General features: G+C 45.5%; 2 protein-coding genes across 6 annotated transcripts in view; both read right to left on the bottom strand.

The window, feature by feature from the left end:
- Positions 1–3,980: 3,980 nt before the first annotated feature.
- LOC130377408 (NACHT, LRR and PYD domains-containing protein 12-like) lies at positions 3,981–23,744 on the bottom strand. Of its 5 annotated transcripts, none has more exons than XM_056584523.1 (16): positions 23,656–23,744; positions 22,700–22,796; positions 22,471–22,587; positions 22,283–22,396; positions 22,092–22,205; positions 21,901–22,014; positions 21,630–21,699; positions 19,696–19,921; positions 17,555–19,391; positions 16,981–17,154; positions 14,416–14,589; positions 11,270–11,443; positions 10,818–10,991; positions 6,619–6,792; positions 6,396–6,442; positions 3,981–5,899 (listed from the first exon to the last, which is right to left on the bottom strand). In XM_056584523.1, the coding sequence occupies exons 2-16, from the start codon at positions 22,780–22,782 to the stop codon at positions 5,343–5,345; spliced, it is 4,149 nt and encodes a 1,382-aa protein (XP_056440498.1). In that variant the 5' UTR covers positions 22,783–22,796; positions 23,656–23,744; the 3' UTR covers positions 3,981–5,342. The 5 variants fall into 5 exon arrangements, with proteins under 5 accessions (XP_056440498.1, XP_056440499.1, XP_056440500.1 ...); XM_056584524.1 differs by lacking the exon at positions 23,656–23,744 and adding an exon at positions 23,118–23,649; XM_056584525.1 differs by lacking the exon at positions 22,092–22,205 and having other exon boundaries at positions 21,901–22,017.
- LOC130377407 (NACHT, LRR and PYD domains-containing protein 12-like) overlaps positions 23,681–27,953 on the bottom strand; it is a 39,843-nt gene continuing 35,570 nt past the window's right edge. Inside the window, exon 18 of the mRNA XM_056584522.1 lies at positions 23,681–23,813. Within this exon, the coding sequence (XP_056440497.1) occupies positions 23,786–23,813 (28 nt within the window). The 3' untranslated portion in view covers positions 23,681–23,785. The remainder of the gene's footprint in view (positions 23,814–27,953) is intronic.

The raw sequence follows: 27,953 nt of genomic DNA, 5'->3' as shown, positions 1-27,953 counted from the left end.
TTTACCGGAAGGTGTTCAGAAAGGTACCAAAGCAAGGTGGTGCACACCCACACCCACACCCACACACACACACACTTTGTGTCTCCTTCGCGTTATTCTTGTTGGCCAGAAGGTGAACTACATCGAGGTGGATTCACTGCCCCCTAGTGGCTCCACATGCAATAAGTAACAACACATGGCTTTGATTAACAGACAGATGCGCATTATTTCAACGCTACTTACAGTGAATACTGATATGAGATCAAGGAGCAGGTAAGGGATAGACAGTGAGTCCTGATATATGTGATTAAGGAGCAGGTAGGGGATAGACAGTGAATACTGATATATGTGATTAAGGAGCAGGTAGGGGATAGACAGTGAATACTGATGTGATTAAGGAGCAGGTAGGGGATAGACAGTGAATACTGATATATGTGATTAAGGAGCAGGTAGGGGATAGACAGTGAATACTGATATATGGGATTAAGGAGCAGGTAGGGGATAGACAGTGAATACTGATATATGGGATTAAGGAGCAGGTAGGGGATAGACAGTGAAAACTGACACATGCGACTACATGTGATACAGAAAAATTTGGATCCATCGAGATGGATAGTAACTTTATGGTTAATTAACAAATACAAATCATAAACAGATGCACGTATCTTTAATAACTTGACGGAGAGATGAGCAACGTTTGCTACAGTCCACTGGGTAGGCTAGTAGACTGATCTATCCAGCACACATCTAGGTGGACACGCCCACCTGTGATGTCATAAGGGGCCGATTTCCAAAACGGCTTGTAACGGCTAATCACACCACACCTGGTGGCATGTCATGGGACCTTTAACTCTCTGCGTTGTCCTCGCCCCAGGATCACCAACCCCGTAGCTGCCTGCCATCCACCCCGTGTGCTCCTCTACCTGCCCAGCTGCCTGGAATCCACCCTTGCCTGTCCATCTCCTGTTGTTGTTCCCTGCCTCCTGCAGGTCGTCCTGTCCACCAACATGGCAGAGACCAGCATCACCCTGAACGACGCGGTGTACGTCATCGACTCCTGCAAGTAAGAAACCCGGTCATGATGTTTCTGAATGTGTCTTTGTATTGACGGTGTATATACTTTTGGTTTTGACCCAGTGTCTGAAAGCAGGCCACCTATATAAGGTGGCCTGTGTTCTATTATGTGCCTTTGGTTGCACCATGTACAGCACTTTGGCCAATGAAAACAGTTTTTAAATGTGCCTTATGAATGGATTTTACTTACTTACTTACTGTGGGGATTGTTGATGTTTCCTTGGGGTTGGTCCACCAGAAGTGGACGCTGTGGACAGCAACGACGAGCTGCCCTCTCTGGGACGCCCCGTGGCCCACCGGGGAGCCCCGCCTGGGCGAGATGATGGTCATGGGAGGCATCTTCAAGGGAGCGTCCTGCTCCCACCATAACCGCTCGTTTACATATCATAGAGGAGGGAGGAGGGGAAGAGGAGGAGGGAGACAAGGAGGTGAAGAAGGAGGAGGAGGCGGTGGAGGTGGTGGTGGTGGAAGAGGAAGAGGGGGAGGGGGGAGGGGATGATGATCATGGGAGGCCTCTTCAAGTGAGCGTCCTGTTCCCCACCACCAGCGCTCATTCCCGTCTATTCTGTATCTATGTTTGAACACTGCGTCCAGTAGCCAAACTCATTTGAGTTACTAGTGCTTGTATTGAAGTTACTCGTCGCTTTTCCAACAGTTACCTGTTAGTATTTTAATCAGTGACTTTATATTGTTGATCCTTGCTTCGTTAGATGAGTACTAGGCCCTGTCCCATTCCTCTCCCCTTAACGAGAACACTTCCCTCCACAATAAAGAGTGAAGTGATAGTGAAGATCGTTCCCTATGAAATGTGACACTACTATAATTAATATTATGCAAATTAGCGTAGTGATCGTGCTCCCCTACGTCACGCGCAGCACCGACGTGTCAACACTACAGGAAGGAGCCTACTACTATTTTCGTTCACGTTTGAAAATGTCACCCTTGTGTCGAAAATAAGACAACCTACACATTCAGGTCGTACAGTTAAATCCAGTCTACGGATAAATAATTTAACATAATGTCTAACAGTTTGAGAAAAACATGGAAAAATAGCCGCTTGCTGAGTTCGCAACGTGTCCTGGGTCATACGTGATACTCCCTTGGCTGTAAGTGAGGTACCGAGCTGGCGAGCTGCCAAGGGACTTTAAGGGGAAATAGGCCCTCTCTCTTGCCCCTAAGTATTGGATCACCCTACCCCTCAGAGGGAACGCACAACTTCTAGGGCTAGGGCTCAAATCTAGGGCTAGGGGGAATAATAGGATGGGGCCCTAGTTACTATTGCAGCCCTTCTAGGCGCTATAAATGTTATACGATGTGGTTTGAATTAAACAACACATGACCAAACCAGCAATTTTAGAAATCAACTCCATTCTAGTCTTCACTTCTGGTGTGTGTGTGTGTGTGTGTGTGTGTGCGTGTGCGTGTGCGTGTGCGTGTGCGTGTGGGTGAGGAACTTCTGTGAGCAGAAGCGCCTCAACACGTCCACCCTGAGGATGACCCTGGAGGCCAAGGTCCAGCTGGAGGACATCCTCACCATCTCTGGCTTCCCTGAAGGTGATTGGTTCACGTCCCCCCTTGCCCCGCCCACCGCAGTCTCTTCTAGGGTCTGGAATCAGCCGGGACGATGCGATATGAAAAGCCGTTGTGTGAATACTGAGATTCTGTAAATATTGTGGTACGGTATTTCAATCTTTTTGGAAGGTTTATGTTGTGGTTTCTGTTCTACAGGTCCTCAATGCAAATGGACGATTGTCGAGTACGCATAACATTAAACGATACTCTATTGAGCAATGTTGTCAGAGAGACACAAATCAGTACTTTCCTATAGAGCGCACTCCATAGGAAGGTACTGACTTGTGTCTAACTGACAACGTTGCTCAATCAAGTATCGCTTAATCAAAGAGTCCCGATTCTCCCATGAATGGATTGCTATTCCCCCAGCCCCTGCTTGCTCTGCCCTGAGTCAAACCCCTGCATCCAGACATCGTGGCTCTGTTGCTTTTCTTGCATTTCATCGACATTTGGCCTCTGGATGGAGTTTTAGTCTTCAGGTAGTCGGTCTGAAATGTTGGTCATCGTATGACGTGTGTCTAACCTGAGAACCATGAGTGTGTTTATCAGAGGGTCTGATGAGCCGGGTGTTGAACGCGGAGGGGGCAGACAACGGTCTGGATGTGGGGGTCAGCCTGTTGACCTTTGGGCTCCTACCCCAACGGGAGCTTCTACATGGAGAAGCGGGGGATCCTGACCCCGGAATGAGGCGACACCCTCATCCACAAGACCTCCGTCGACTGTCCTTCAGCAGCCAGGACACGACCTTCCCCTCGCCCTGCTTCGACTTCGGGGAGAAGGTCAGCAGATATTTGCGTTCTCAAAATGACAAAACATCTGCATTGTATATTAACAGAAAAAAATTTATCAAAATTGAAGCGATCGATAATCTGGGAAACTACAAAAATCACAGCACCTCATTGGTCCCAAAATGGATCAAGAAAAATATGAAAATGGTTTGATTTTGATTGACAAGGGGTGTGTGTGTGTGTGTGTGTGTGTGTGTGTGTGTGTGTGTGTGTGTGTGTGTGTGTGTGTGTGTGTGTGTGTGTGTGTGTGTGTGTGTGTGTGTGTGTGTGTGTGTGTGTGTGTGTGTGTGTGTGGTACTACCTGGAGGAGTGCATTCAGCTAGGGTGAGGAGGGAGGAGATGAGGACGTAAGGAAACCTTTGCACCATGTAACGTGAACTACCATCTAAGGGCCTGGTGCATTACCACAGGCCTGCTGTCTCTGAACCAATCAGACAGCAGAGTTCGCCAGATAGGCGAACCTTTTTACTTACTTTTTTTTTTGTATATGCGTGTGTGGTTAAAAAAGTCAGACTCCACTGTTGTGTGTGTGGTAATAAACTCTCCACACACTGATGAAGGGGTGAATGGAGACTCCACTGTTGTGTGTGTGGTAATATCCTCCCTCCACACTGATGAAGGGGTGAATGGAGACTCCACTGTTGTGTGTGGTAATATCCTCCCTCCACACTGATGAAGGGGTGAATGGAGACCCCACTGTTGTGTTGGAGGTAACGTCTCCAGAAGACTTGGAGGATTTAAACTGAACTAACGGGAAGAATCGTCTGAACACACGAGAACGTTCATTTGACGCACTGAGTAGTTTATTAACATTATGATTTATGAACAATTACAAATCAGAAGACATCTTTAATGACTGAACATGTTGACTTGTTCCCAACAGAACACAAAGAAACGATCATCCGTTGAAAGTAATTTACAACATTGTTACCCTTTCCCATAGAACTCTTATCATCATTCATGATTATGTTGTTAAATCTGCTTTAAATCACGTTCCATGTCAGGCATGGCAAAATATAAACTGATTTTGGATTCCTTTAAAACGATGTTGAAAATATATAAAATAATGTAGTAAAATAACACTCAATAAACATTTAAAACATATTTTACATTAGAAAGTAAATCTTTGTACAACCTCCTTAACCCAAAGGAAGATCTTCCTTTCATGGTTTATGCTGAACCTTCCAGAAGCCCAATAAAATGCAGCATTTGGAGTTCAGTGGAGTATTTAAATCAATCACAAAGTGTTGTACTTCCACTGAACGGGTTGACCCCTCAGAGCACCAACAGCTGCTGCTCAACAACCCGATGCACTACAGGTACGTCCATGGGTCCACAGGTATTCAAACGTCCCCCTAACAGCTGGTCCTTAACAACGTCAGGACTGTGAGGACCTCCCAGACCCAAGCGGCCCCCTCTAATCTGACGCTCAGCAGCCCAGCTGAACACAGAGAGGGCTGAGAGATGAACCACGAGAGACACTGATGTTACCTGCTGCTTACCACCGGCACACAGACCTGATGTGGGTTTAGATCCATGAAGGATGTGTGTGTGTGAGTGCATGTCTGTGTAAATAAGTCTGTGTACGTGTGTGTGTGTGTGTGTGTGTGTGTGTGTGTGTGTGTGTGTGTGTGTGTGTGTGTGTGTGTGTGTGTGTGTGTGTGTGTGTGTGTGTGTGTGTGTGTGTGTGTGTGTGTGTGTAAATAAGCCTGTGTACGTGTGTGTGTGTGTATTTATAGAGTGCGATGTGTTTGTTTGTGTGTGCTTGTGTGTGTTTATAGAGTCATGAACGATGTGTTTGTTTGTGTGTGCGTGTGTGTTAATTTCTATGTACATATGTGTTTGTAGGTTTGGGTGTGTTTATGACTGTTTACATGTGCGTGCTTTTCCATGTGTCTTTTTGTGTGTTTGTGTGTCTACAATGGACACTCACAGAGACGCTGAGGAACCACTCTTATACAACATAAACCCAGGGAGGAGGACCTCCTGGGTGAAGGAGGCCTGGAAGGTGTGGATGAGTGCCAGTGTGTCTGAGGACCCTCCTCCACCTGGGGACACTCTGTAGAAGGACAGAGAGCCAGCGGGCCGGTCCAGATACACCCCTACTCTGTTAGAGTGAGGGGGGGGGAGACGTATGGTTGTTCTACTACCGTTGTGACGGGCAGTGTAGGGAGCAGCGTCATCGTCGTCATAACATTCAAGACTCCAGGACTTGTTGTTCAATCCAAGCCTGCTGTCAGTACTCACTCCTCTCCTTGTCATTCCTCTGTATACCACTCCTATAACAACCCGTCCTCCCCACTCTACCTCCCAGTAGCAGCGGCCAGGCAGACCCTCTCTACCCAACACCTGGGGGCAGGCGTCAAACCTCTCTGGGTGATCCGGATACGACTGGTCCTCTTTAACCCGCGTCACCTTCCTGCTGTCCTCAGACAGAGAGAGTACTCTGTGGGCTGTGTTTGGGTCCAGTGTGAGTTCACAGGCATCTGACGGGAGGAACATGATTAGGCTGCTAAACCAATATTATTAATTATAATTATCATCAACATCATCGTCATCATTATTAAATAAACAGCATCTCCAGCTCTAATTTAAATCTAAAATGAAACACATGCATCATTCAAAACATGTTAATATGATTATTATGTGCCATAGCTAATGTAATGACCGGAATTAAAACAAAATTATAATTATTATAATAGTGACAAGATGATAGTTTAATTTAATAGTTTTTTAATATAAAATAGACATGCAATTATGATTAACAGTATTCTGATTATTATGGTGTTATGTCCAATGTTGTAAAATCATCACTCATGATATAATCACATTATGTTAATGTTTATATATGTAAGATACATGATGTCAGTCATCAGCTTCATTCCCAGATATCTGAATGAACAGACGTCACCTCCTTCTGTGTGGATGGACTTTCCCTCTCAATAGTCAGTGTGCTTTGTGATGAATCAAACAGACACTTACACTTCTTTAGAGCTGGTTTCAGCCTCCACACTCCACCGTGCTCCACACTGGGGGGGAAACAAAGTGAGAGCAGCATGTTGAAACATACGCCTTCATCATCTGCTGTCTCATCGCTTTCTACACAACATAAATTACAGCTGCCTTTTCAAACCACTTCATCTAGCAGAGGGTTGAATCCTTGTAGGAGGCATTGTCTCTGAATGGTGAGCTGTCCTCTCCATACCTGAGAGTGTCCAGTCTCCAGCGTGGATCCTCCAGTCCAGCAGAGAGCAGCGCAGCTCCTGAGTCTCCTGGGTGATTGTAGCTCAGGTCCAGCTCTGTCAGATGGGAGGGGTTGGAGCTCAGAGCGGAGGCCAGAGAAGCACAGCCTTCCTGTGTGACCAGGCAGCCAGACAACCTACACACACACACACACACACACACACACACACACACACACACACACACACACACACACACACACACACACACACACACACACACACACACACACACACACACACAAACACACACCTTTGTTTATTCTATCTGGAAGAGAATATTTCTTACTGAAGTAAACAGATTAATAAAGTATTAATTCCATATGATGGACAACTTAAAGCTTTATGATTTAATTCAGATCACAGCCCGTCTAGAGCCACCATCACCGAGCCTCATGTCTACACTTATGGCAACTCCTCAGAGTTACATAACATATAACACATAACATCCATAACATACAGACAGCAACCCCTAACCCTAACCCTCACATGAGCTGGTCAGAGTTACATCACATATAACATACATAACATGCTAGCAGTTAACAGGACAGCAACCCCTCACCCTCACATCAGCTGGCCAGTGTTCTGTCAGCTAGAATAACCTGTTAACTAATGACACACTAGCAGCTAACAAGACAGCAAAAATAAACAACCCTTAAACTTCCTCTGTCTCATACACCAACCCTGCCCCCTGGTACACCCCTGAACTCCGCACCATGAAGCAGACGGGCCGCCAACTGGAACGACTCCTCAAAAAAACCTGCCTCACTGTCCACGCCGAAGCCTACAAGCAACACATCTCCTCCTACCGTGATGCTCTCCAAGCCGCCAAATCTGCCCACCTCTCCACCCTCATCAACAGCTCTCACCGGAACCCCCGCACCCTGTTCGCCACCGTCAACAAGCTGCTCCAGCCACTGGACACCACACCACCCTCCTCCCCTGACATCTGCAACTCTTTCCTTCTTGCCTTCAATGACAAAATCTCCAAAATCAACAGCTCCCTGACTGCCGTCGCCATCAACTCTATCACCCCCCCCACCCCTGACCCCCCCACTCTCCCTGACCACCCACCCTCCCCTCCCCTCACCGCCTTTTCCCCTGTTGACTCCTCTCACATCTTAGACATCATCACTGCCTCTAAAACCACCACCTGCTCTCTTGACCCCCTCCCAACGACCCTAACCAAGGCCTGCCTCCCTGCTCTCATCCCCCATCTCACCACCCTCTTCAATCAGTCTCTATCCCTTGGCCATGTTCCTTCCATTTACAAACTGGCCTCCATCACCCCCATCCTCAAAAAACCCACCCTCGACCCCGCCAACCTCTCCAATTACCGCCCCATCTCCCACCTGCCGTTCCTCTCCAAAACACTTGAACGCATTGTCGCCGCCCAACTCCACACCCACCTCCAGTCAAACAACCTCTACGAACCCCTCCAATCTGGTTTCCGTCCACTTCACAGCACTGAAACAGCCCTGGTCAAAGTACTCAATGATCTCCTCACCTCTGCAGACTCCGGTGCCCTCAACATCCTGTTACTACTAGACCTCAGCGCAGCCTTTGACACTATAAACCATTCCATCCTCCTACAAAGGCTGCGCCAACTGGGTGTTGAGGGCTCTGCACTTGACTGGCTCACATCATACCTCACAAACAGGCAACAGTTCATCTCCCTCTCCGGTCACTCATCCACCCTCTCCCCAGTTACGCAGGGGGTCCCCCAGGGATCAGTCCTCGGCCCCCTCCTCTTCATCTGCTACCTCTTCCCCCTTGGTCACATCCTCCGCCAACTCACCCTGGACTTCCACTGCTACGCCGATGACACCCAGATATACGTCACCACCAAATCCCCCTCACCCACATCGAAACTTGCATCTCCACAATAAAAACTTGGCTAACTCACAACTTCCTCAAACTGAACAGTGACAAAACTGAGCTCCTCCTCATTGGCACCAAATCCACTCTCAATAAAACTGGTCCCATTTCACTCACCATCGACTCCTCAACCATCACCCCCTCCACCCTGGTACGCAATCTCGGTGTCATCATGGACCCCACCCTTACCTTCACTCCCCATGTCAGCCACATCGTCAAGACCTCATATTTCCACCTCCCCCGCATCGCCAAAATCAGACACATCTCCTCTCGCCTTGACTACTGCAACTCCCTCCTTACTGGCATCTCCTCCCATTCCCTCCATAGACTCCAAATGGTCCAAAACTCTGCTGCCCGCCTCCTCACCCACACCCGGTCCCGTGAACACATCACTCCCGTTCTCCACTCTCTCCACTGGCTCCCCATCAAGCAGCGCATCAACTTCAAAATACTCCTCCTCACCTTCAAAGCTCTTCACCACCTAGCCCCCCCCTACCTGTCTGACCTCCTCCTCCCCCACCGCCCCTCCCGAGCCACCCGTTCCTCCTCCACTCTCACCCTGACTACACCAACATCCCGATTAAAAACCTTTGGCGACAGAGCATTCTCACGCACAGCACCCCGACTCTGGAATTCCCTCCCCCAATCTGTTAGCCACTCTCCCTCACTCACAACATTCAAGTCCCGCCTCAAAACATACCTCTTCACCCAAGCCTATGATCTTCCCTATCCCTAGCCACCATTACCCAACTGCCTACACTTCTACCCCCTGTTACATCTCAATAACTCTGTTTTTTTTTTTTTTTTCTGCCTGTGCTGTGTATGCTTGTGTTGTCCCCCCTGTCTGTAATACCCCCCCCCCTTCTTTGCCTGTAAATGTAAATGTGTCCTGCTTGTACTGTCCCCCTGCCTGTAATACCCCCCCCCCTCTATGACTTTGTAATCTGCGACTTTGGGTATCTGAAAAGCGCAATATAAAATAAAGATATTATTATTATTATTATTATTAAAAAATAAAAATGATGTTCCTAGAATCCTCGTCCTCTAAAGTTCTGTTCCTCCTCTGGCCTCTTGGCCACCCTCCTCCCATCTGTGCTCGGACATGTTGACCCCAGCCTACAAATGAATAATGATGCTGAATCTGGTGGGGATCTTAAGCCCAGTTCAGACCTAAGATTCGCCTCGCAACGAGGCTGTTTTGGAACGTCGCAGGGGAAGAGTTGCAGCAGCGTGACCTTAACCCTAACTTCAGGTCAACATTGGGGATCGTAATTATTTCCTTCAAATGTGTTCAACCAAAAAGTGGCCATTTCAGTATTATTTATCTGTAATTTATTTGATTAAATCCAAATTTTGTTTGTGATGATTTATGAAATAACCCATTCCATCAATTGACGACTGCATTTTACAAGTGTGTTATGAGTGGCGGGGCATGCACTCATTTAACATGCCCTGGGAATGTATAAATGTTCTTGAAACGTAAAACTGGACCATATATTCATTAGAGTTGGATTTCAACTCAATGCAGGACCACTATTGGAGTGGATTTGACGAACATTGGAATAAAATGTATTGTTTGGAGTGCTGCGGCAGAACGAATCAAGGAATGGGCGCAGTATTGGCCCAAAAGCAACAGGCCTACAATGCGCTTTACAAAGTAGGAAGGCGAGAATATAGCCTAGTCCCCCCCCTTTACACACAAATTCTCGAAGGGGATCAATAAAAATAAACCAACAGTTTTTGCAAATAGAAATCTCTCTACAAAGTTAGAACTGCTCATGATGATATCGCTGCGTTGTCTCTGTGGAGACAGCGCAGCAACACCTCTACCCAAGCCCCCGCACCCCCCGGAACCGCGGAGCCGTTGCATTTACATCAGAATGAAACCCAATAAACCGCCAATGTGTGTGTAGGGTCCGGGAGGGTAAATTGGGGTGCTAGCTCAAGCAACCTAATCGCAAACCTAAGTTAGGCTACTTTTTAGCGTGATGCTGATGCTGTTGCGGCTCTCAGCTGTGCCAGAGCGTTCACAGTTGCTAGGGAAACCACCTGACGTCGCCGCCCGTGCAGCAGTTTGAACTGCCCCATTTTTAGAACGTCGCAGCCCGTCTCGTCGCAAGGAGTTGGAAGGAGTTGCGAGTTGCAAGTCGTTGCGAGTCTAATCTTTGGTCTGAACTGGGCTTTAGACATGTGTCGTCTGTTCTTTTAGATCACAGCCCACCTAGTCTTGGATCATCCCTTACTATTAAACAAACCCAACGACACATTTAACCCTAACCCTGACCTGAGAGTTTCCAGTGTACAGTGTGGACTCCCCAGTCCAGCAGAGAGCAGCTTCACTCCTGAATCCTGCAGATCGTTGGTACTCAGGTCCAGCTCTTTCAGACTAGAGGAGTTGGAGCTGAGAACTGAGGCCAGAGCTTCACAGCATCTCTCTGACAGATGACAGCCAGTCAGCCTTCACACACAAAATAAAAAGACCACGTTACTGTGTTTATGTCTTTAACATTTTCCATAATTGAAAGAGAAGTTACGCCAATGTTAATTTTTTTTATGTTTAAATTCTAATAAGCTTTAAAAAAAAAAGCCTGACTACATGTGAATAGGTAGAATAATAATAATAAAAAATAGTAAACTGTACATTCTATATTAAATGTCTTTATTGAAGTTTTTTTGTTACTTTTTTTTTATATAGACTCTTGTGCTGTAAAGGTTTGCACATTGAGTAAAACTGACCTGAGAGTTTCCAGTGTACAGTGTGGACTCCCCAGTTCAGCAGAGAGCAGCTTCACTCCTGAATCCTGCAGATCATTGGTACTCAGGTCCAGCCCTCTCAGACCAGAGGATTTGGAGCTGAGAACTGAGGCCAGAGCTTCACAGCATCGCTCTGACAGATGACAGCCAATCAGCCTGCACACACAATAAACACAACATGTTAGGAACCCTGATTTAATGTTTTAGACGACTTTTCTGATAGTTAGCTATCAGAAACTTTTCTTTTCTGATAGTTATATAAAAATTATGATACATTATTCTTCTGTTTTTGTGGTGATCACGGCCGTGGTCACCGTGTCCGGGTGCCGCAAAGGATCCTGGGAGCCTCGGGGGGGAAGCGGCACCGCCACCAAGGGAGTCGTGTGTGTGAGTATGAGTGTGTGTGTGTGTGTGTGTGTGTGTGTGTGTGTGTGTGTGTGTGTGTGTGTGTGTGTGTGTGTGTGTGTGTGTGTGTGTGTGTGTGTGTGTGTGTGTGTGTGTGTGTGTGTGTGTAAAAAAAAAGGCAACTCTCTGGGTCTTGCGTGCATTGTGTAACTTCTTTAAACCTGGGGCCCGTTTCCCGATAACAATGGATCCAAGCTCATACGATGATTCTCACGAAGGATCTTGCGAACCTTCGTAAATTTCTTTGGAGCGTTTCCTGAAACTCCTCTTAACATGAACGCGCGTGCTCTGCTCTAACGACGTTTGTAGGCTTGTAACTGTCCACTGACACGGTGCTGAAAAGGGCTCTGCAGGAGGGGGAGACGCAGGAATGTCCCAGGAAAATAGGGTAAAAAAGGGTTCAAATATGTCCCCATCAAGGAATACAGCAGAGTATCCTACGAAAAGAATAGACTACAATAATACGTACACTGAAGATATTAAAACCCATTTGATTAGGCCTGGGCTGACATATGCTTTGTCAGTCCTAATCTTGAATGCGCTGTGTGTATATTTTTTTTAGGCATTTTCCCCCCTGAAACAATTCCATCTTATAAAAATCTAAAACAGCTTGTGTGACAACTACATTTATCATAATGTGCTAATTTCTTAGCACATAAAGAGCAGACTTTATCTGATTCCTTAAAAGGTTTCATGGATTGGCGCGCACTCTCTAGTCTAGAATCTTTGGTGTAAACATTAAAAATGCAACGTTCCATTCATTCATTATCATTCAAAGGCAGAGGCTGGGCATTGACACACAGCTATTGCTGACCGGATTAGAAGAGCTTGGTCTAGATCCTGCCCATATTGTTCGGCAGGATGATGTATAGGCCTCTTTACACTGCTCAAGTTTCCTGTGTAAAACTGAGGGGGTCAAATCCCCCGTTCGTCACAGCGCGGGCTTTCTTGGTTCACTGGAGAAGGCGGGGCTGCGCACAGAGTTTAGACCTCTTTAGAATAATTTGCATACTCCCGGATATTTTATTTTTTTTATGAATGAAGTCACCCGCATGTAAAAATGTATTCATGTCAGTGTAGGCTACAAACGCGATTAACTATTTACAAGTCCAAAAACGCCAACATATTCTTTATTTTTGCTGACTAAATTAACTAAATTGGGGTGCTAGCTCAAGCAGGCAATTTACCTCGGGTAGTGTTAACGCGTGGTTCGTGCCGCGAAAAAGGCGTACATAAGACGGCATATTTGGCAGTGTAAATACGCCTTGTGATGGTGCTGGTAATGTAAGCGGGAAAGCGTGTGGCATTCAGGCACGCATTGCAGCACAGTTTCCCGCAGCAGTCTACGTTCACTTCAGAAACCACGCTCTCGATTGTGCACTCTACTATAAGGTCAGGAATGTTCGTTACTGTCTAGACACGGTCCAATTAATAATGAACTTCAACACAGCCTCACCGAAGCGCCTACAGTGCTTTATGGCAAATAATCGCAATAAAAAACGCCTGCAGAGATTCTCCGACACCCGCTGGTATCAGCATGATTTGTTTACAGTATGTCTTCTGTCATTGATCAATACGAGGACCAACCACAAGATTAAATTAAAATCAGAGGGAGACAGCAAGTGCAGCTCGAAAGCGACCTCCCACACAAGACCAATGGAATCATTTGATTTTATTATATGCCATGTCAGAGGGTTGCCTTGGGACGTGGCGTTTGATCGGTGCATTTCGGCTGCTCATTTATTTTTGGAATTTTAAATTGCTGCAATAAATTATGTTGTTGTGGACTCTGTCTCGGTCTTTGCTTTTTAAATCTTACAGTAGTCTATGAGTAATATATTGGCGGTAACCACTGTTTTGGGGGTATTGCGAAATGGTGCCAGGTGGACATTCTGTGGTATTGGATGTGTTTTAATAAAACACATCCAATACCACTGAATGTCCAGCGGTATTGGATGTGTTTTAATGAAACACATCCAATACCACTGAATGTCCAGCAGGTGACTCCACTGAGGCTATAGTAACGATGCTCTTAGCACCCTACGAGCACCCCTGGAGCCCTCGTTAGCGTGAGAGTTGAGATTGATGCAAATAATGTGACTAAATTAGTTTAAAGGGGACATATTACACCACCAGGTGTGAGTGTGATTAGCCATAACAAACCATTTTGAAACTGTGCAGCTTCTGACATCACAGGTGGGCGTGTCCACCTAGATGTATGACGGATAGATGGCATAATATGTCCCCTTTAATTATATTTTGGCGAGCAGCACACGTGCGTGCGTGCGTGCTTGCGGTGTATTGTGTAACTGCTTTAAATCTGGTCTCCCGTCGGGTCATTCCTGTGCTGCTCGCCACATTATAATTAGTCTACGTAGACCTATAACCTTTGATTGATGCAAATACTGTGACTTCATTCGTTTAACTCGCACTCTCCCGTTAACAGGAGATTGTGGGAGGGAACTATTATTATACTTTGCGTATATAATTGAAAAGATGCAATGGCAACTCTTGGATAACTTTTCAACTTTTCATTTTCCCACATAAACAACAAGGTGTAATATGTCCAATGGCACCACCCTGATAAACGTGGTCAGCAAAGGTACTGAGTTATTCGATTATATATTTAGACGGCATTTAGGATGATCCTCAAACCAGGGGCAAGTAGTCGTTTTATAATAATCTCCTGATATGGAACTGTTTACACGTTAAGTAAAACTGACCTGAGAGTTTCCAGTGTACAGTGTGGACTCCCCAGTCCAGCAGAGAGCAGCTCCACTCCTGAATCCTGCAGACGATTGGAACTCAGGTCCAGCTCTCTCAGACTCGAGGAGTTGGAGCTGAGAGCTGAGGCCAGAGCTTCACAGCATCCCTTTGACAGATCACAGAAATTCAGCCTGCACACACAATAAAAAGAACATGTTAGGAAGTGAGATTAAAAGTGCTTAAAGGATCCAACTAGCTCACAGGAGAAACATGGTGTAGCTAACGAACAGCACAGGGCCGCCATGGGGCCACACTGGAGGGGAGGACGTCCAGTGATGCTAGCGCCTCCGCTCTCCTCGCTGCTATCAGGGATCAGGGAAGTGAGCTCAAGGAGATGAATGTGGACATTCAAACTTCCTCCAGCAGTCCCCTGACGGCCGTAGGGATCCTGAACTCTGTGTGAACAGAGTCAGACCTAACGAAGCAGAGGGCTGTGGAGCCAAGGAGGGCCTTCAGCGCTCTATCAGTCCCAATGCTTCCTTCTGTAAGACTATTGATTCATTAATTCAACCTTTTATTTTGATAAACCATCATAAATGTGCTTAAGCTCATTTACAAAAACCTAAAACACTAAGGGCACTTGCCCTCCCTGACTTCAGACACTTTTACCGGGCTTCAAAACAAGGACGACTATGAAACCCCCTCTGGGGCTTTGCTTCTCTACATATTCAAACGTTTGATGTTATTCTGTATTCCTACATATTCAATAGATTCATATTGTTCTGTATTTCTACATATTCAATCGTTTTATGTTGCTCTGTAATTCTACATATTCAATCTTTTTATGTTTATGCATTCCTACATATTCAATCTTTTTATGTTTATGTTTTCCTACATATTCAATCGTTTTATGATGCTTTGTATATATACATTTTCAATTATGCTGTTCTGTATTTCTACATAGTCAATAGTTTTATGTTGCTTTGCATTCCTACATATTCAATCGTTTTATGTTCTGTATTTCGACATATTAATTTATGTTGTCCTGTATTTCAACATATTCAATTATGTTGCTTTGTATTTCTACATATTCAATCGTTTTATTTTGTTCTATTTTTACATATTCAATCCTATTATGTTGCTCTATATTTTTACACAATCAATAGTTTTATGTTGTTCTGTATTTATTCATATTCAATTGTTTTATGTTGCTCTGTATTTCTACATATATTGTTCTGTATTTCTACATCTTAAATTGTTTGACCTTGTTCGGTTTTTTATGTCTTCTATTGAAGTTCTGAAGATAAAATATATATAAAGCATATCTGTAGAAAAATTATGACATAACAAAGACCTTATAAAGTCATGGCAACAAAAAATAGAAATAGTTGAGTTTTTCCTATGGAAATTATACATTTCTGAACTTGAAATGAACTATACATTCATATAGCGCTTTTCAAGTCACCTTCCATTGACTTCATATAGGGCTTTACAGTGAAGGGGGGACCTCACTAACCACCACGAATGTGTAGCATCCACATGGGTGATGCACGGCAGCCAATCGGCGCCAGAACGCTCACCACACATGAATCGTGAATGTGTGATTGGAATGTCATATTTTACTTTGTTGACCCCATTGTCATGTACATTACCTTTAACACACACACTTACATACACCTATATACATGCTTGCACCACCAAGGGACCACAATGGAAATAAGCTCATGGGCTTTTATGTGTTATCCTTTTGACCTGTTCATTTGTATGCTTACGTTTGTGCATGTGTCAATAAAGAATTTCAATCATTTCAATCAATCAATTACACACCAGCTTGAGGTGGAGAGTGAGGGGATGAATGAATCAGCTATTTAAACAGGGGGATTAATAGGGGGCCAGATGAATGAGCCTGATTGGGCAGCTTTAGCCAGGACCCCGGGGAATCCCCTACTCTTTTTGCGATAAGCGTCCTGGGATCTTTAATAACCTCAGTGAGTCAGGACCTCGGTTTTACGTCTCCTCTGAAGGACGGCACCTTCCACAGCCCAGTGTCCCCGTCACTGCACTGGGGCATCAGGATTTATGCTTTGGCCAGAGGGAAGAGTGCCACCTACTGGCCACCAACCGACACCACTTCCAGCAGCAGCTCAGTGTTCCCAGTTGGTCTCCCATCCAGTACTAACCAAGCTAAGGCAGGGTCTACATTGGTCTGGCTGCTGGTTTATTTAGACCGATAAACTTTAATGGATGCAAATACTGCAACTTCATTTGTTTAACTACCACTGACCCGTTAACAGGGGATTGTGGGAACGCACTTTTATTATATTTTGTGTTTATAATTGAAAAGTTGCAATGGTAACATTGGGATTACTTTTTCATCTTTTCATTTTCGCATCCCACATAAACAACAAGGTGTAATATGTCCAATGGCACCACTCTAATACATGTGGTCATCAAAGGTACTGAGTTATTATCTGATATAGTTTGACGTCATTTAGGTGTGATTCTCAAACCAGGGGGCAGTAGGTAAAAGTCTTCTGAAACCGAACCTTGTGGTGTAACTGTTTGCACTTAGTAAAACTGACCTGAGAGTTTCCAGTGTACAGTGTGGACTCCCCAGTCCAGCAGAGAGCAGCTTCACTCCTGAATCCTTCAGTTCATTGGAACTCAGGTCGAGCTCTCTCAGACTAGAGGAGTTGGAGCTGAGAACTGAGGCCAGAGCTTTACAGCATCTCTTTGACAGATGACAGCTGTTCAGCCTTCACACAAAAAAACAGAACATGTTGAGAACTGTGATTAAATGTTTGATAAGACTTTTCTGATAGTTGAACAAATGATTATACATTAGATCTTTGAATGGTAGTTACATATTAGGTGTACAATGTTGATACTAACAAAAATGCTATAACAGAAAACGGTATCATAATATTACTTTTATAGAATTATGTATATAGTGTGTATCGTAAAACATGTTATAAGAATGTATATATTGTATGTTATTGTAACTTTTGTATTCTAGTATTATATATATTGTATTGTGCGCATTGGAATACATGTTCTGAGTGCACCGTCAGAGATGTTTTTAAATTTACTATAACTTTTATATTGTAGTATTATGTATAGTGCTGTATTGTTAATACATGTTATGAGTGAACCTACAGAGATGTTTTGGAGGCTTTGACCAATGGCAGCAGCCCCAGAAGACCCTCGTCAGAAGCAGAGTATTTCCTCAGGTAAAACACGTCCAGCTGCTCTTCTGATGTCAGTACGATGAAGACCAGAGCCGACCACTGAGCAGAGGAGAGAGATTCAGTGGAGAGACTTCCTGATGACAGGTACTGTTGGATCTCCTCCACTAGAGAACTGTCATTCAGCTCATTCAGACAGTGGAACAGATTGATGCTTCTCTCTTGAGAGAGATCTCCACCTATTTTCTCCTTGATGTAATGGACTATTTGGTTATTGATTTGTGACCTCCTTCCTGTCTGCCCCGATTGAACGTTCTTTGTTAGATTGCCCAGTAATTTACTTCCTCTTGGTCCCAGCAGACCTTGTAGGAGCATCTGATTGGTCTCTAGAGAGAGGCCCAGGAGGAAGCGGAGGAACAAGTCCAGGTGTCCGTTCTCACTCTGTAAGGCCTTGTCCACAGCACTCTGGTAGAGGGGGAGGAGTTCAGCTTCCCTGGAGGTTGGATGTTCTTCTGAGAGCAGGTTGACACCAGTGTTGATGTAGGACAGAAAGACATAAAGGGCAGCCAGAAACTCCTGGATGCTCAGATGGACAAAGCAGAACATCCTGTCCTGGTGCAGTCCACACTCCTCTTTAAAGATCTGGGTGAACACTCCTGAGTAAACTGAGGCTGCTCTGATATCGATGTCACACTCTGCCAAGTCTGCCTCGTAGAAGATCAGCTGGCCTTTCTCCAGCTGGTTAAAAGCCAGTTTCCCCAGAGAAACAATGATCTCCCTGCTCTCCGAACTCCATTGTGGATCGGTTTCAGCTCGCCCATGATACTTCCTGTCCCCCTGTATGGACTGAACCCTCAGGAAGTGGCTGTACATCTGAGTCACGGTCTTGGGCACCTCTTCTCCTCTCTGGGATGTTTTGAAGAAGTCCACTAGAACTGTAGCAGTGATCCAACAGAAGACTGGGATGTGACACATGATGTGGAGGCTTCGAGATTTCTTGACGTGAGAGATGATTGTGGTGGCCATTGTCCCCTCTCTGAATCTCTTCCTGAAGTACTCCTCCTTCTGTGGGTCGGTGAACCCTCCCACCTCGGTCACCATGTCAACACACTCAGCAGGGATCTGGTTGGCTGCGGCAGGGCGTGTGGTTATCCAGATGCGGGCAGAGGGAAGCAGGACTCCCCTGATGATGTTTGTCAGCAGCACGTCCACTGAGGTTGGCACGGTGACATCAGTCCAGATCGGGTTGTTCTGGAAGTCCAGAGGAAGTCGACACTCATCCAGACCATCCAAGATGAAGACTACTTGGTCATGGTCGTATCTGTAGATTCCTGATTCTTTGGTTTCAACAGAAAACTGATGAAGAAGTTCCAGTAAGCTAAACTCTTTCCCTTTCAATAAATTCAGTTCTCTGAAAGTGAGGAGAAATGTGAAGTCTATGTCGTGGTTGGCTTTGCCTTCGGCCCAGTCCAGAGTGAACTTGTGTGTTAAGAGAGTTTTACCAATGCCGGCCACTCCGGTTGTCATTATTGTTCTGATTGGTTTATCTTGTCCAGGTAGAGGTTTAAAGATGTCTTCACATCTGATTGGTGTTTCCTCGTTGGCTTGCTTCCTGGATGCCTTTTCAATCAGTCTGACCTCATGTTCCATGTTGACCTCTCCACTGCCTCTCTCTGTGATGAAGAGCTCTGTGTAGATCTCATTCAGAGGTCTCTGCTCTCCTGCTCTAGCGATTCCCTCAAACACACAGTGGAACTTCTTCTTCAGATGAGCCTTGAGTTCATGTTGCCACTGGACCGCAACAGCTCCTAAATCCCAAACCAGAAGAAACATACCATTCATATTTCCAAGCAATATTACTGGTGTAAAGAAAAAAGTATTAAATTCTACTTTATATGGATCTTATAACTTTATTAGTAGTGCTGTCGTTGTTGAGTATCAGTGGTATCAGTGACTTGCTAACCTGATATAACAAGATAGTGGTGCATCTCTTCCACTGAGTTATTCTGCTGTTGATCTGCCGTTTAATGTTTAAAATTCTTTAAGCTGATACCCCCACAATAACCCTACATATATGGATCAACCCATTTAACCTATATATGAGTATCTTACCACTCCCCAGCTTGTCGGCCAGTTCCTCCTGGTTCATCTCCATCAGGCAGAGCTTTGTGATGTCTACCACTCCCTCTATGGCGCGCCTCCTCTGCTCCTCGTTCTTATCATCCTCCTCCTCCTTCTCCCTCTGACTCTCCGAGCATTGTGGGTAATCTGAGAAGAGATCCCTCCAGAGCTTCTTCAGCTCCTTGTCTAGAAAAGCGTGTGCGTTCTCCTCAGCCCTCTGGAACAGAACAAACATCAAGGAGAACTTTACTTTGAACTAACTGAGGACATCAGAAGCATCTGTCCTAGATTAACGTCTCCCTGGTCTAAAGAGGGAAAACTGGAGCCTATAAGCTCCACAAGAGATGCTTTTATTGCCCATGTAGAGCCAGGGGCACCACTAGAGATTGTGGGCCTTATCAAATAATATATTGGGCCTCCAACCTAGACCACCCACCAGCCTAGAAAATCCATTTTACCACCCATAGATTGATAGACTAGCTCTAGTGTAGCCTACTGCTAATTACCTAATACTAAGCCTGCTGTCATTGACCATTGATGTATGAATGTAAGAGGTACATGAGTAAGGCTGGGACAATGCGTCGACGTAATCGATGACGTCGACGCATAAATTACGTCGACGCGAAAAATGTGTGTCGATTCGAAAAACCCAAAACGAAGATGGCGGCGCCGGAGCGTAGTAGCAACGCGAGTGGCTCCTCAGACTATCATAAGTGCAAGGCTCCACACACTCATTCCTCTACAGTATGGGAATTCTTTAATGTAAAAGGAAACGATTCCGTGATACGTCGTCTTTGCAAAATGGAGATGACTTTCCATTCTAGCCCCACGGCAAATGCACCAGCACCTGAAGAGGCGCCACCCGGGAGCAGCTCCAGATGACCGAGCAACGTAGACTTCAAAGAATGCATTTCTTTGCACTTTTATTTTTGAATTTAAAGGCAATAAACATGCATTGCAATGTTAAGGAATTCATGTTTTTTTCATTCAGATATGTAAATCAACATGTATAAATTGCTATTAGTCAATTAATGGGGAGATAATCGATAATCGAATCGAACTGTGCATCGAAAAAATAATCTCTAGATTAATCGTTTAAAAAATAATATTTTATCCCAGCCCTATACATGAGTGGCATCTCTCATTGCTGTTGCTGTTCTGGCAAAAGGCTTTCCTCTTGAGAAATTCATGAAATTCAGTGGTGTTTTACATTTTGGTCAATTGGTTCCCAAAGTTTGTCAGATGCCAGCAATGTTACACTTGCTCTAAACACCTCAGTAAAATGGGACAGAAAAGACACAGACTGTCTTCATACTCCGCTATTACTTTTCACCACTAGGGGTCAGTATTCACAGACCTACCCTGGCTGTATAGTTGATAAGTAGAAGAAAATTTATGAAGGCCTAAATAAACAGACTTCCCGGGTCATCCACCTGTCTCCCTCATTTATTGATTCATATTTATGAATTTCATGTTTTATGAAGAACTATTTGATTGATAGGGAAGGAAGGTAAATAAATAAAAAACCTTTGTTTGTATAAACTGTTGGCCCTTTTCCTCCCTCTCAGCTCTCTGTTTCTGATACCACGACTTCTACATCAACGACGACGTGTCAAACTACTGACAGTCTGTTCTCCGTCTGTTCTGCTTGTAAGCTGACCGAGTGGAAGACTCTGTGCTGAAAACTGGATCCACGCAAGACTGAACCATGCAATAAAGAGAGAGAGGTGGAATATATAGACTATACTGAACATTTAGCCAAACATGGAGGAACAAACCCCTTGTTTGTTTAAATTGCTACGTTTTTTAGATAACATTTTCACACTAAATATATTAACTTGATTATGATGAATTCCCCCCCCCCCCCTCCCTTTACGGAGCCCCTGTTTAGAGCTGAAGTCAAATGTCTTGTTTCATTTACACACCTTGATCAGCTCTGCTTGATGCTGCTGTACAGACTGAGCACTGGTAACCTTTGACCTCTCCTGTGGTCGCCTGTGGAGACAGCGTGCACACACACACACACACACACACACACACACACACACACACACACACACACACACACACACACACACACACACACACACACACACACACACACACACACACACACACACAGTATCTTTTTAATACAAAAATTTCCTGATTGTAAATATCAGTCAGTAAAACTACTAGTTTGTTGGAAACTCCTACCTCTCCTCTCTGGAGGGGCGTCCATCTTTAAGTCTAGGAGGATGATCCATAGACCAGTTGCTCTTCAAGGAGACACAGCTGGGTCCAGGGGAGTCCGCTCTCTCCTTCTGGACTCTTATAGAAAAACAAGAACCAGGATTTATGGGTGTTTGATAGATGCTGTAGTTTTATAATCTTTGACAAATCCTTACCCTTCCTCTCTGGAGGGGCGTCTATCTTTAAGGTCAGGAGGATGACCCATAGAGCGGTCGCTCTTCAAGGAGACACAGCTGGGTCCAGGGGAGTCTGCTCTCTCCTTCTGGACTCTTATAGAAAAACAAGAACCAGGATTTATGGATGTTTGATCGATGCTGTCGTTTTATAATCTTTGACAAATCCATACCCTTCCTCTCTGGAGGAGCGTCTATCTTTAAGGTCAGGAGGATGACCCATAGAGCAGTCGCTCTTCAAGGAGACACAGCTGGGTCCAGGGGAGTCCCCTCTCTCCTTCTGGACTCTTATAGAAAAACAAGAACCAGGATTAAAGGATGTCTGATAGATATAGTTGAATAATATCTGATAAATCCTCACCTCTTGTCAATTGACTGATTTCCATCTCTAAAGTTAATAGGATCATCCATCGACCAGTCACTCTTCAAGGAGACACAGCTGGGTCCAGGGGAGTCTGCTCTCTCCCGCTGCTCTGGGCTTCAACACAACACACACACAGCTTGTACTAAGACTGATGATGGAGTCATGAGATATCAGTGCTGAGCTCTGAGAAGGACAACAGTCACAGACAGAGAGATCCTCTTCTTACCTCTTAGCTTTGCTCTGGCGGCCATGTTCCCCAGACAGAGTGGTTTTAGAGGTAGGAGCCCCCTCCTCTCTCTCCTCATCCATAGTAGACTGGAGACCTGGACACAAAAACAACTCTGTATTGTTTCTACGACAATTCAGCGTTGGTTTACTCTCTGTTTTTATGCAAGCTGCTTTTTGGGGGGCTGCTGTCTCTTTATTGTGGACGAGAGGCAGGGTGGTCTTTCCAAGAAGCAGTTCATAGACCCTCTCACTCTCAATAAGAGCAAATATGTGGAGATGCTGCCCAGATGTTTCCAATAACTATTTAATAATTATTAATTAATAACTTTAACAACTATTCATCATTCCACTCAGAAGGTCTCTAAGGGCTTCAAATGTGTCTGATCAAAATCAAGTTCACAATGCTGAAATCATACCAACTGTTCCCTGTGCTGGTTAAACCGCTCTGAAGGCAGCACCATATATGGACTTCCTCGTGTCATATGACATTACAACCAGAGCTGTGATAAAGGCCCACAGAGAACAAGAACCAGAACAAGATGATCTTTAAACACCTTCACTTACAAAGATGTATAATGCATACAACTGTATACAACCAATTACAACTGTATAATGTATTCTCCGCACCTCGTAATCATAATAATACTCATAATAATAATATTAACAACATAACAATGCATATATAACTGTATATTTTTAGAATCGGCTACATTTTCTAATAAGAAAATTAAAGTTTAATTCTTTCTGCCAACAGCAGTGTGACCGATTAACTTCATAACAGTGACGGACACTACAGTTTAAACATTTGTTCATTTACCTGACATATTTAATAATAATGTTTAGCAGTACATGTTTACATAAAAATAGCAATCTTCCTATTGATGATATATAAGTGATTAAGTGATAAGTGAATAGCATTTATGATGCATCAGGGATCAGAGTTGAGTACAGTACCTTAGTCTTCTTCCTGCTGTAATGAAGTGAGTCACAGCAAACCGTCCGACTCATAACAAGGTAATGTTGCTGTGAACCAACCAGTTGAACCACTGCCCCTCCCTGTTTGTACTCCTCTAAGACTAGCCTCCTATAGGCTGCTGTTCCATGACTCCACCCTGTAATGTGGAGTCAGACGGAGAGCTCAATATATGTTGTCAATATATTGACAATATATATTGACCCCTGATCATATAGTCTTTAGTCTTCATGTGGACTTTATAGGGACCACACGCACAGACACACACACACACACACACACACACACACACACACACACACACAGACACACACGCGCACACACAAAACACGCACAAACCCACAGAAACACCATACTTCCATACTTGTTGACATAAAAGTGCACAATTTGATTGCCATTCATTATTCAGAAGCAGACATGAACAACACGACAACGATTATAATGTGACCCAAATGGAAAATAGCATTAAAGGTTATAAACACCAGTAAAGGAGAGCAGACAGTGATGTAATGTAATCATTTATAATGGGTTATGTTTCTTTATTAGGCCGGGCTATTCCCTCTATTATCTCTTTGTTAAATCATTAATCTTGTTGGGTTGGATTCTTCTCTTGTTTTTTCCTTCCTCATACTGTTTCACCTTTTACCGGAAGGTGTTCAGAAAGGTACCAAGGCAAGGTGGTACGCACGCACGCACGCACGCACGCACACACACACACACACACACACACACACACACACACACACACACACACACACACACACACACACACACACACACACACACACACACACACACACACACACACACACACACACACACACACACACACACACACACACACACACACACACACACACACACACACACACACACACACACACACACACACACACACACACACACACACACACACACACACACACACACACACACTTTGTGTCTCCTTCGCGTTATTCTTGTTGGCCAGAAGGTGAACTACATCGAGGTGGATTCACTGCCCCCTAGTGGCTCCACATGCAATAAGTAACAACACATGGCTTTGATTAACAGACAGATGCGCATTATTTCAACGCTACTTACAGTGAATACTGATATGAGATCAAGGAGCAGGTAAGGGATAGACAGTGAGTCCTGATATATGTGATTAAGGAGCAGGTAGGGGATAGACAGTGAGTACTGATATATGTGATTAAGGAGCAGGTAGGGGATAGACAGTGAATACTGATATATGTGATTAAGGAGCAGGTAGGGGATAGACAGTGAATACTGATGTGATTAAGGAGCAGGTAGGGGATAGACAGTGAATACTGATATATGGGATTAAGGAGCAGGTAGGGGATAGACAGTGAATACTGATTTGATTAAGGAGCAGGTATGGGATAGACAGTGAAAACTGACACATGCGACTACATGTGATACAGAAAAATTTGGATCCATCGAGATGGATAGTAACTTTATGGTTAATTAACAAATACAAATCATAAACAGATGCACGTATCTTTAATAACTTGACGGAGAGATGAGCAACGTTTGCTACAGTCCACTGGGTAGGCTAGTAGACTGATCTATCCAGCACACATCTAGGTGGACACGCCCACCTGTGATGTCATAAGGGGCCGATTTCCAAAACGGCTTGTAACGGCTAATCACACCACACCTGGTGGCATGTCATGGGACCTTTAAATCTCCGCGTTCTCCTCACCCCAGGATCACCAACCCCATAGCTGCCTGCCATCCACCTCGTGTGCTCCTCTACCTGCCCAGCTGCCTGGAATCCACCCTTGCCTGTCCATCTCCTGTTGTTGTTCCCTGCCTCCTGCAGGTCGTCCTGTCCACCAACATGGCAGAGACCAGCATCACCCTGAACGACGCGGTGTACGTCATCGACTCCTGCAAGTAAGAAACCCGGTCATGATGTTTCTGAATGTGTCTTTGTATTGACGGTGTATATACTTTTGGTTTTGACCCAGTGTCTGAAAGCAGGCCACCTATATAAGGTGGCCTGTGTTCTATTATGTGCCTTTGGTTGCACCATGTACAGCACTTTGGCCAATGAAAACAGTTTTTAAATGTGCCTTATGAATGGATTTTACTTACTTACTTACTGTGGGGATTTTTGATGTTTCCTTGGGGTTGGTCCACCAGAAGTGGACGCTGTGGACAGCAACGACGAGCTGCCCTCTCTGGGACGCCCCGTGGCCCACCGGGGAGCCCCGCCTGGGCGAGATGATGGTCATGGGAGGCATCTTCAAGGGAGCGTCCTGCTCCCACCATAACCGCTCGTTTACATATCATAGAGGAGGGAGGAGGGGAAGAGGAGGAGGGAGACAAGGAGGTGAAGAAGGAGGAGGAGGCGGTGGAGGTGGTGGTGGTGGAAGAGGAAGAGGGGGAGGGGGGAGGGGATGATGATCATGGGAGGCCTCTTCAAGTGAGCGTCCTGTTCCCCACCACCAGCGCTCATTCCCGTCTATTCTGTATCTCTGTTTGAACACTGCGTCCAGAAGCCAAACTCATTTGAGTTACTAGTGCTTGTATTGAAGTTACTCGTCGCTTTTCCAACAGTTACCTGTTAGTATTTTAATCAGTGACTTAATATTGTTGATCCTTGCTTCGTTAGATGAGTACTAGGCCCTGTCCCATTCCTCTCCCCTTAACGAGAACACTTCCCTCCACAATAAAGAGTGAAGTGATAGTGAAGATCGCTCCCTATGAAATGTGACACCACTGTCATTAATATTATGCAAATTAGAGTAGTGATCGTGCTCCCCTACGTCACGCGCAGCACCGACGTGTCCACACTACGGGAAGGAGCCTACTACTATTTTCATTCACGTTTGAAGAAGTCACCCTTGTGTCGAAAATAAGACAACCTACGCATTCAGATCGTAGAGTTAAATCCAGTCTACGGATAAATAATTTAACATAATGTATAACAGTTTGAGAAACATGGAAAAATAGCCGCTTGCTGAGTTCTCAACGTGTCCTGGGTCATACGTGATACTCCCTTGGCTGTAAGTGAGGTACCGAGCTGGCGAGCTGCCAAGGGACATTAAGGGGAAATAGGCCCTCTCTCTTGCCCCTAAGTATTGGATCACCCTACCCCTCAGAGGGAACGCACAACTTCTAGGGCTAGGGCTCAAATCTAGGGCTAGGGGGAATAATAGGATGGGGTCCTAGATACTATTGCAGCCCTTCTAGGCGCTATAAATGTTATACGATGGGGTTTGAATTAAACAACACATGACCAAACCAGCAATTTTAGAAATCAACTCCATTCTAGTCTTCACTTCTGGTGTGTGTGTGTGTGTGTGTGTGTGTGTGTGTGTGTGTGTGTGTGTGTGTGTGTGTGTGTGTGTGTGTGTGTGTGTGTGTGTGTGTGTGTGTGTGTAACGGTGAGGAACTTCTGTGAGCAGAAGCGCCTCAACACGATGTGGCAACCCGCCACGTTGAGCGCACCAACTCCTCCCAAACAGGACACCATTTCGTTGGTGAAAGCCAAAAAAAGGCAGGTTTATTACAGAACATAAAGTCTCTCCAAACACAAATAACTTAAACCTCGGGAGGAATCAGCGGTCCCCCTTCTTCGTGGGTGGAAACCCGTCACCCACGAGGACCGGTCTCTCCTTGCAGGAGCTCCCGGGCTGGGAGAGCCCCGAATGAGTGGAGAAGCAGGCTATTTAAGCCCTGCTTCTCCACTTGTTCCTCAGGTGCTCTCAATATCCTTAATTGGCCTGGGCCGGGTTGCCACACTCCTCCACCCTTTGCTGAAGCCTCGGGTGGCCTTTCGGAGGTGGCAGCGGTCCGGCGTGCAGCATGGCTGCTTCTGCTGCCGGCGTGGCTCGTTTCGCGGCCTAGTCTCCCGCGACCTCGTCTCCCGCGACCTCGTCTCCCGCAGTCTCGTCTCAGCTGCCTCGTCTCCCGCGGCCTCATCTCCCGTGGCCTCGTCTCCCGCAGCCTCGTCTCGGGCTGCTGCGTCGTCTCTGGCGGCGTCGTCTCTGGCGGCGTGTCGTCTCTGGCGGCATCGTCTCTGGCGGCGTCGCCTCTGCTGCGTCGGCTCCGGCTGCGTCGGCCCCGGCTGCGTCGGCTCCGGTTTGGGGGTGGCTTGAGGTGGGCGCTCCCACCCAAAATGGCCCGTAGCTCGGTCGAGTTGCCTGCATTCTCCACCATATGTGGCAACCCGCCACGTTGAGCGCACCAACTCCTCCCAAACAGGACACCATTTCGTTGGTGAAAGCCAAAAAAAGGCAGGTTTATTACACAACATAAAGTCTCTCCA

Source organism: Gadus chalcogrammus, chromosome 23, assembly GCF_026213295.1.
Source record: "Gadus chalcogrammus isolate NIFS_2021 chromosome 23, NIFS_Gcha_1.0, whole genome shotgun sequence".
NCBI classification, from domain to species: domain Eukaryota; kingdom Metazoa; phylum Chordata; class Actinopteri; order Gadiformes; family Gadidae; genus Gadus; species Gadus chalcogrammus.
Note: the sequence above shows the minus strand (reverse complement) of the source record. Positions and strands in the feature narration are given on the sequence as shown.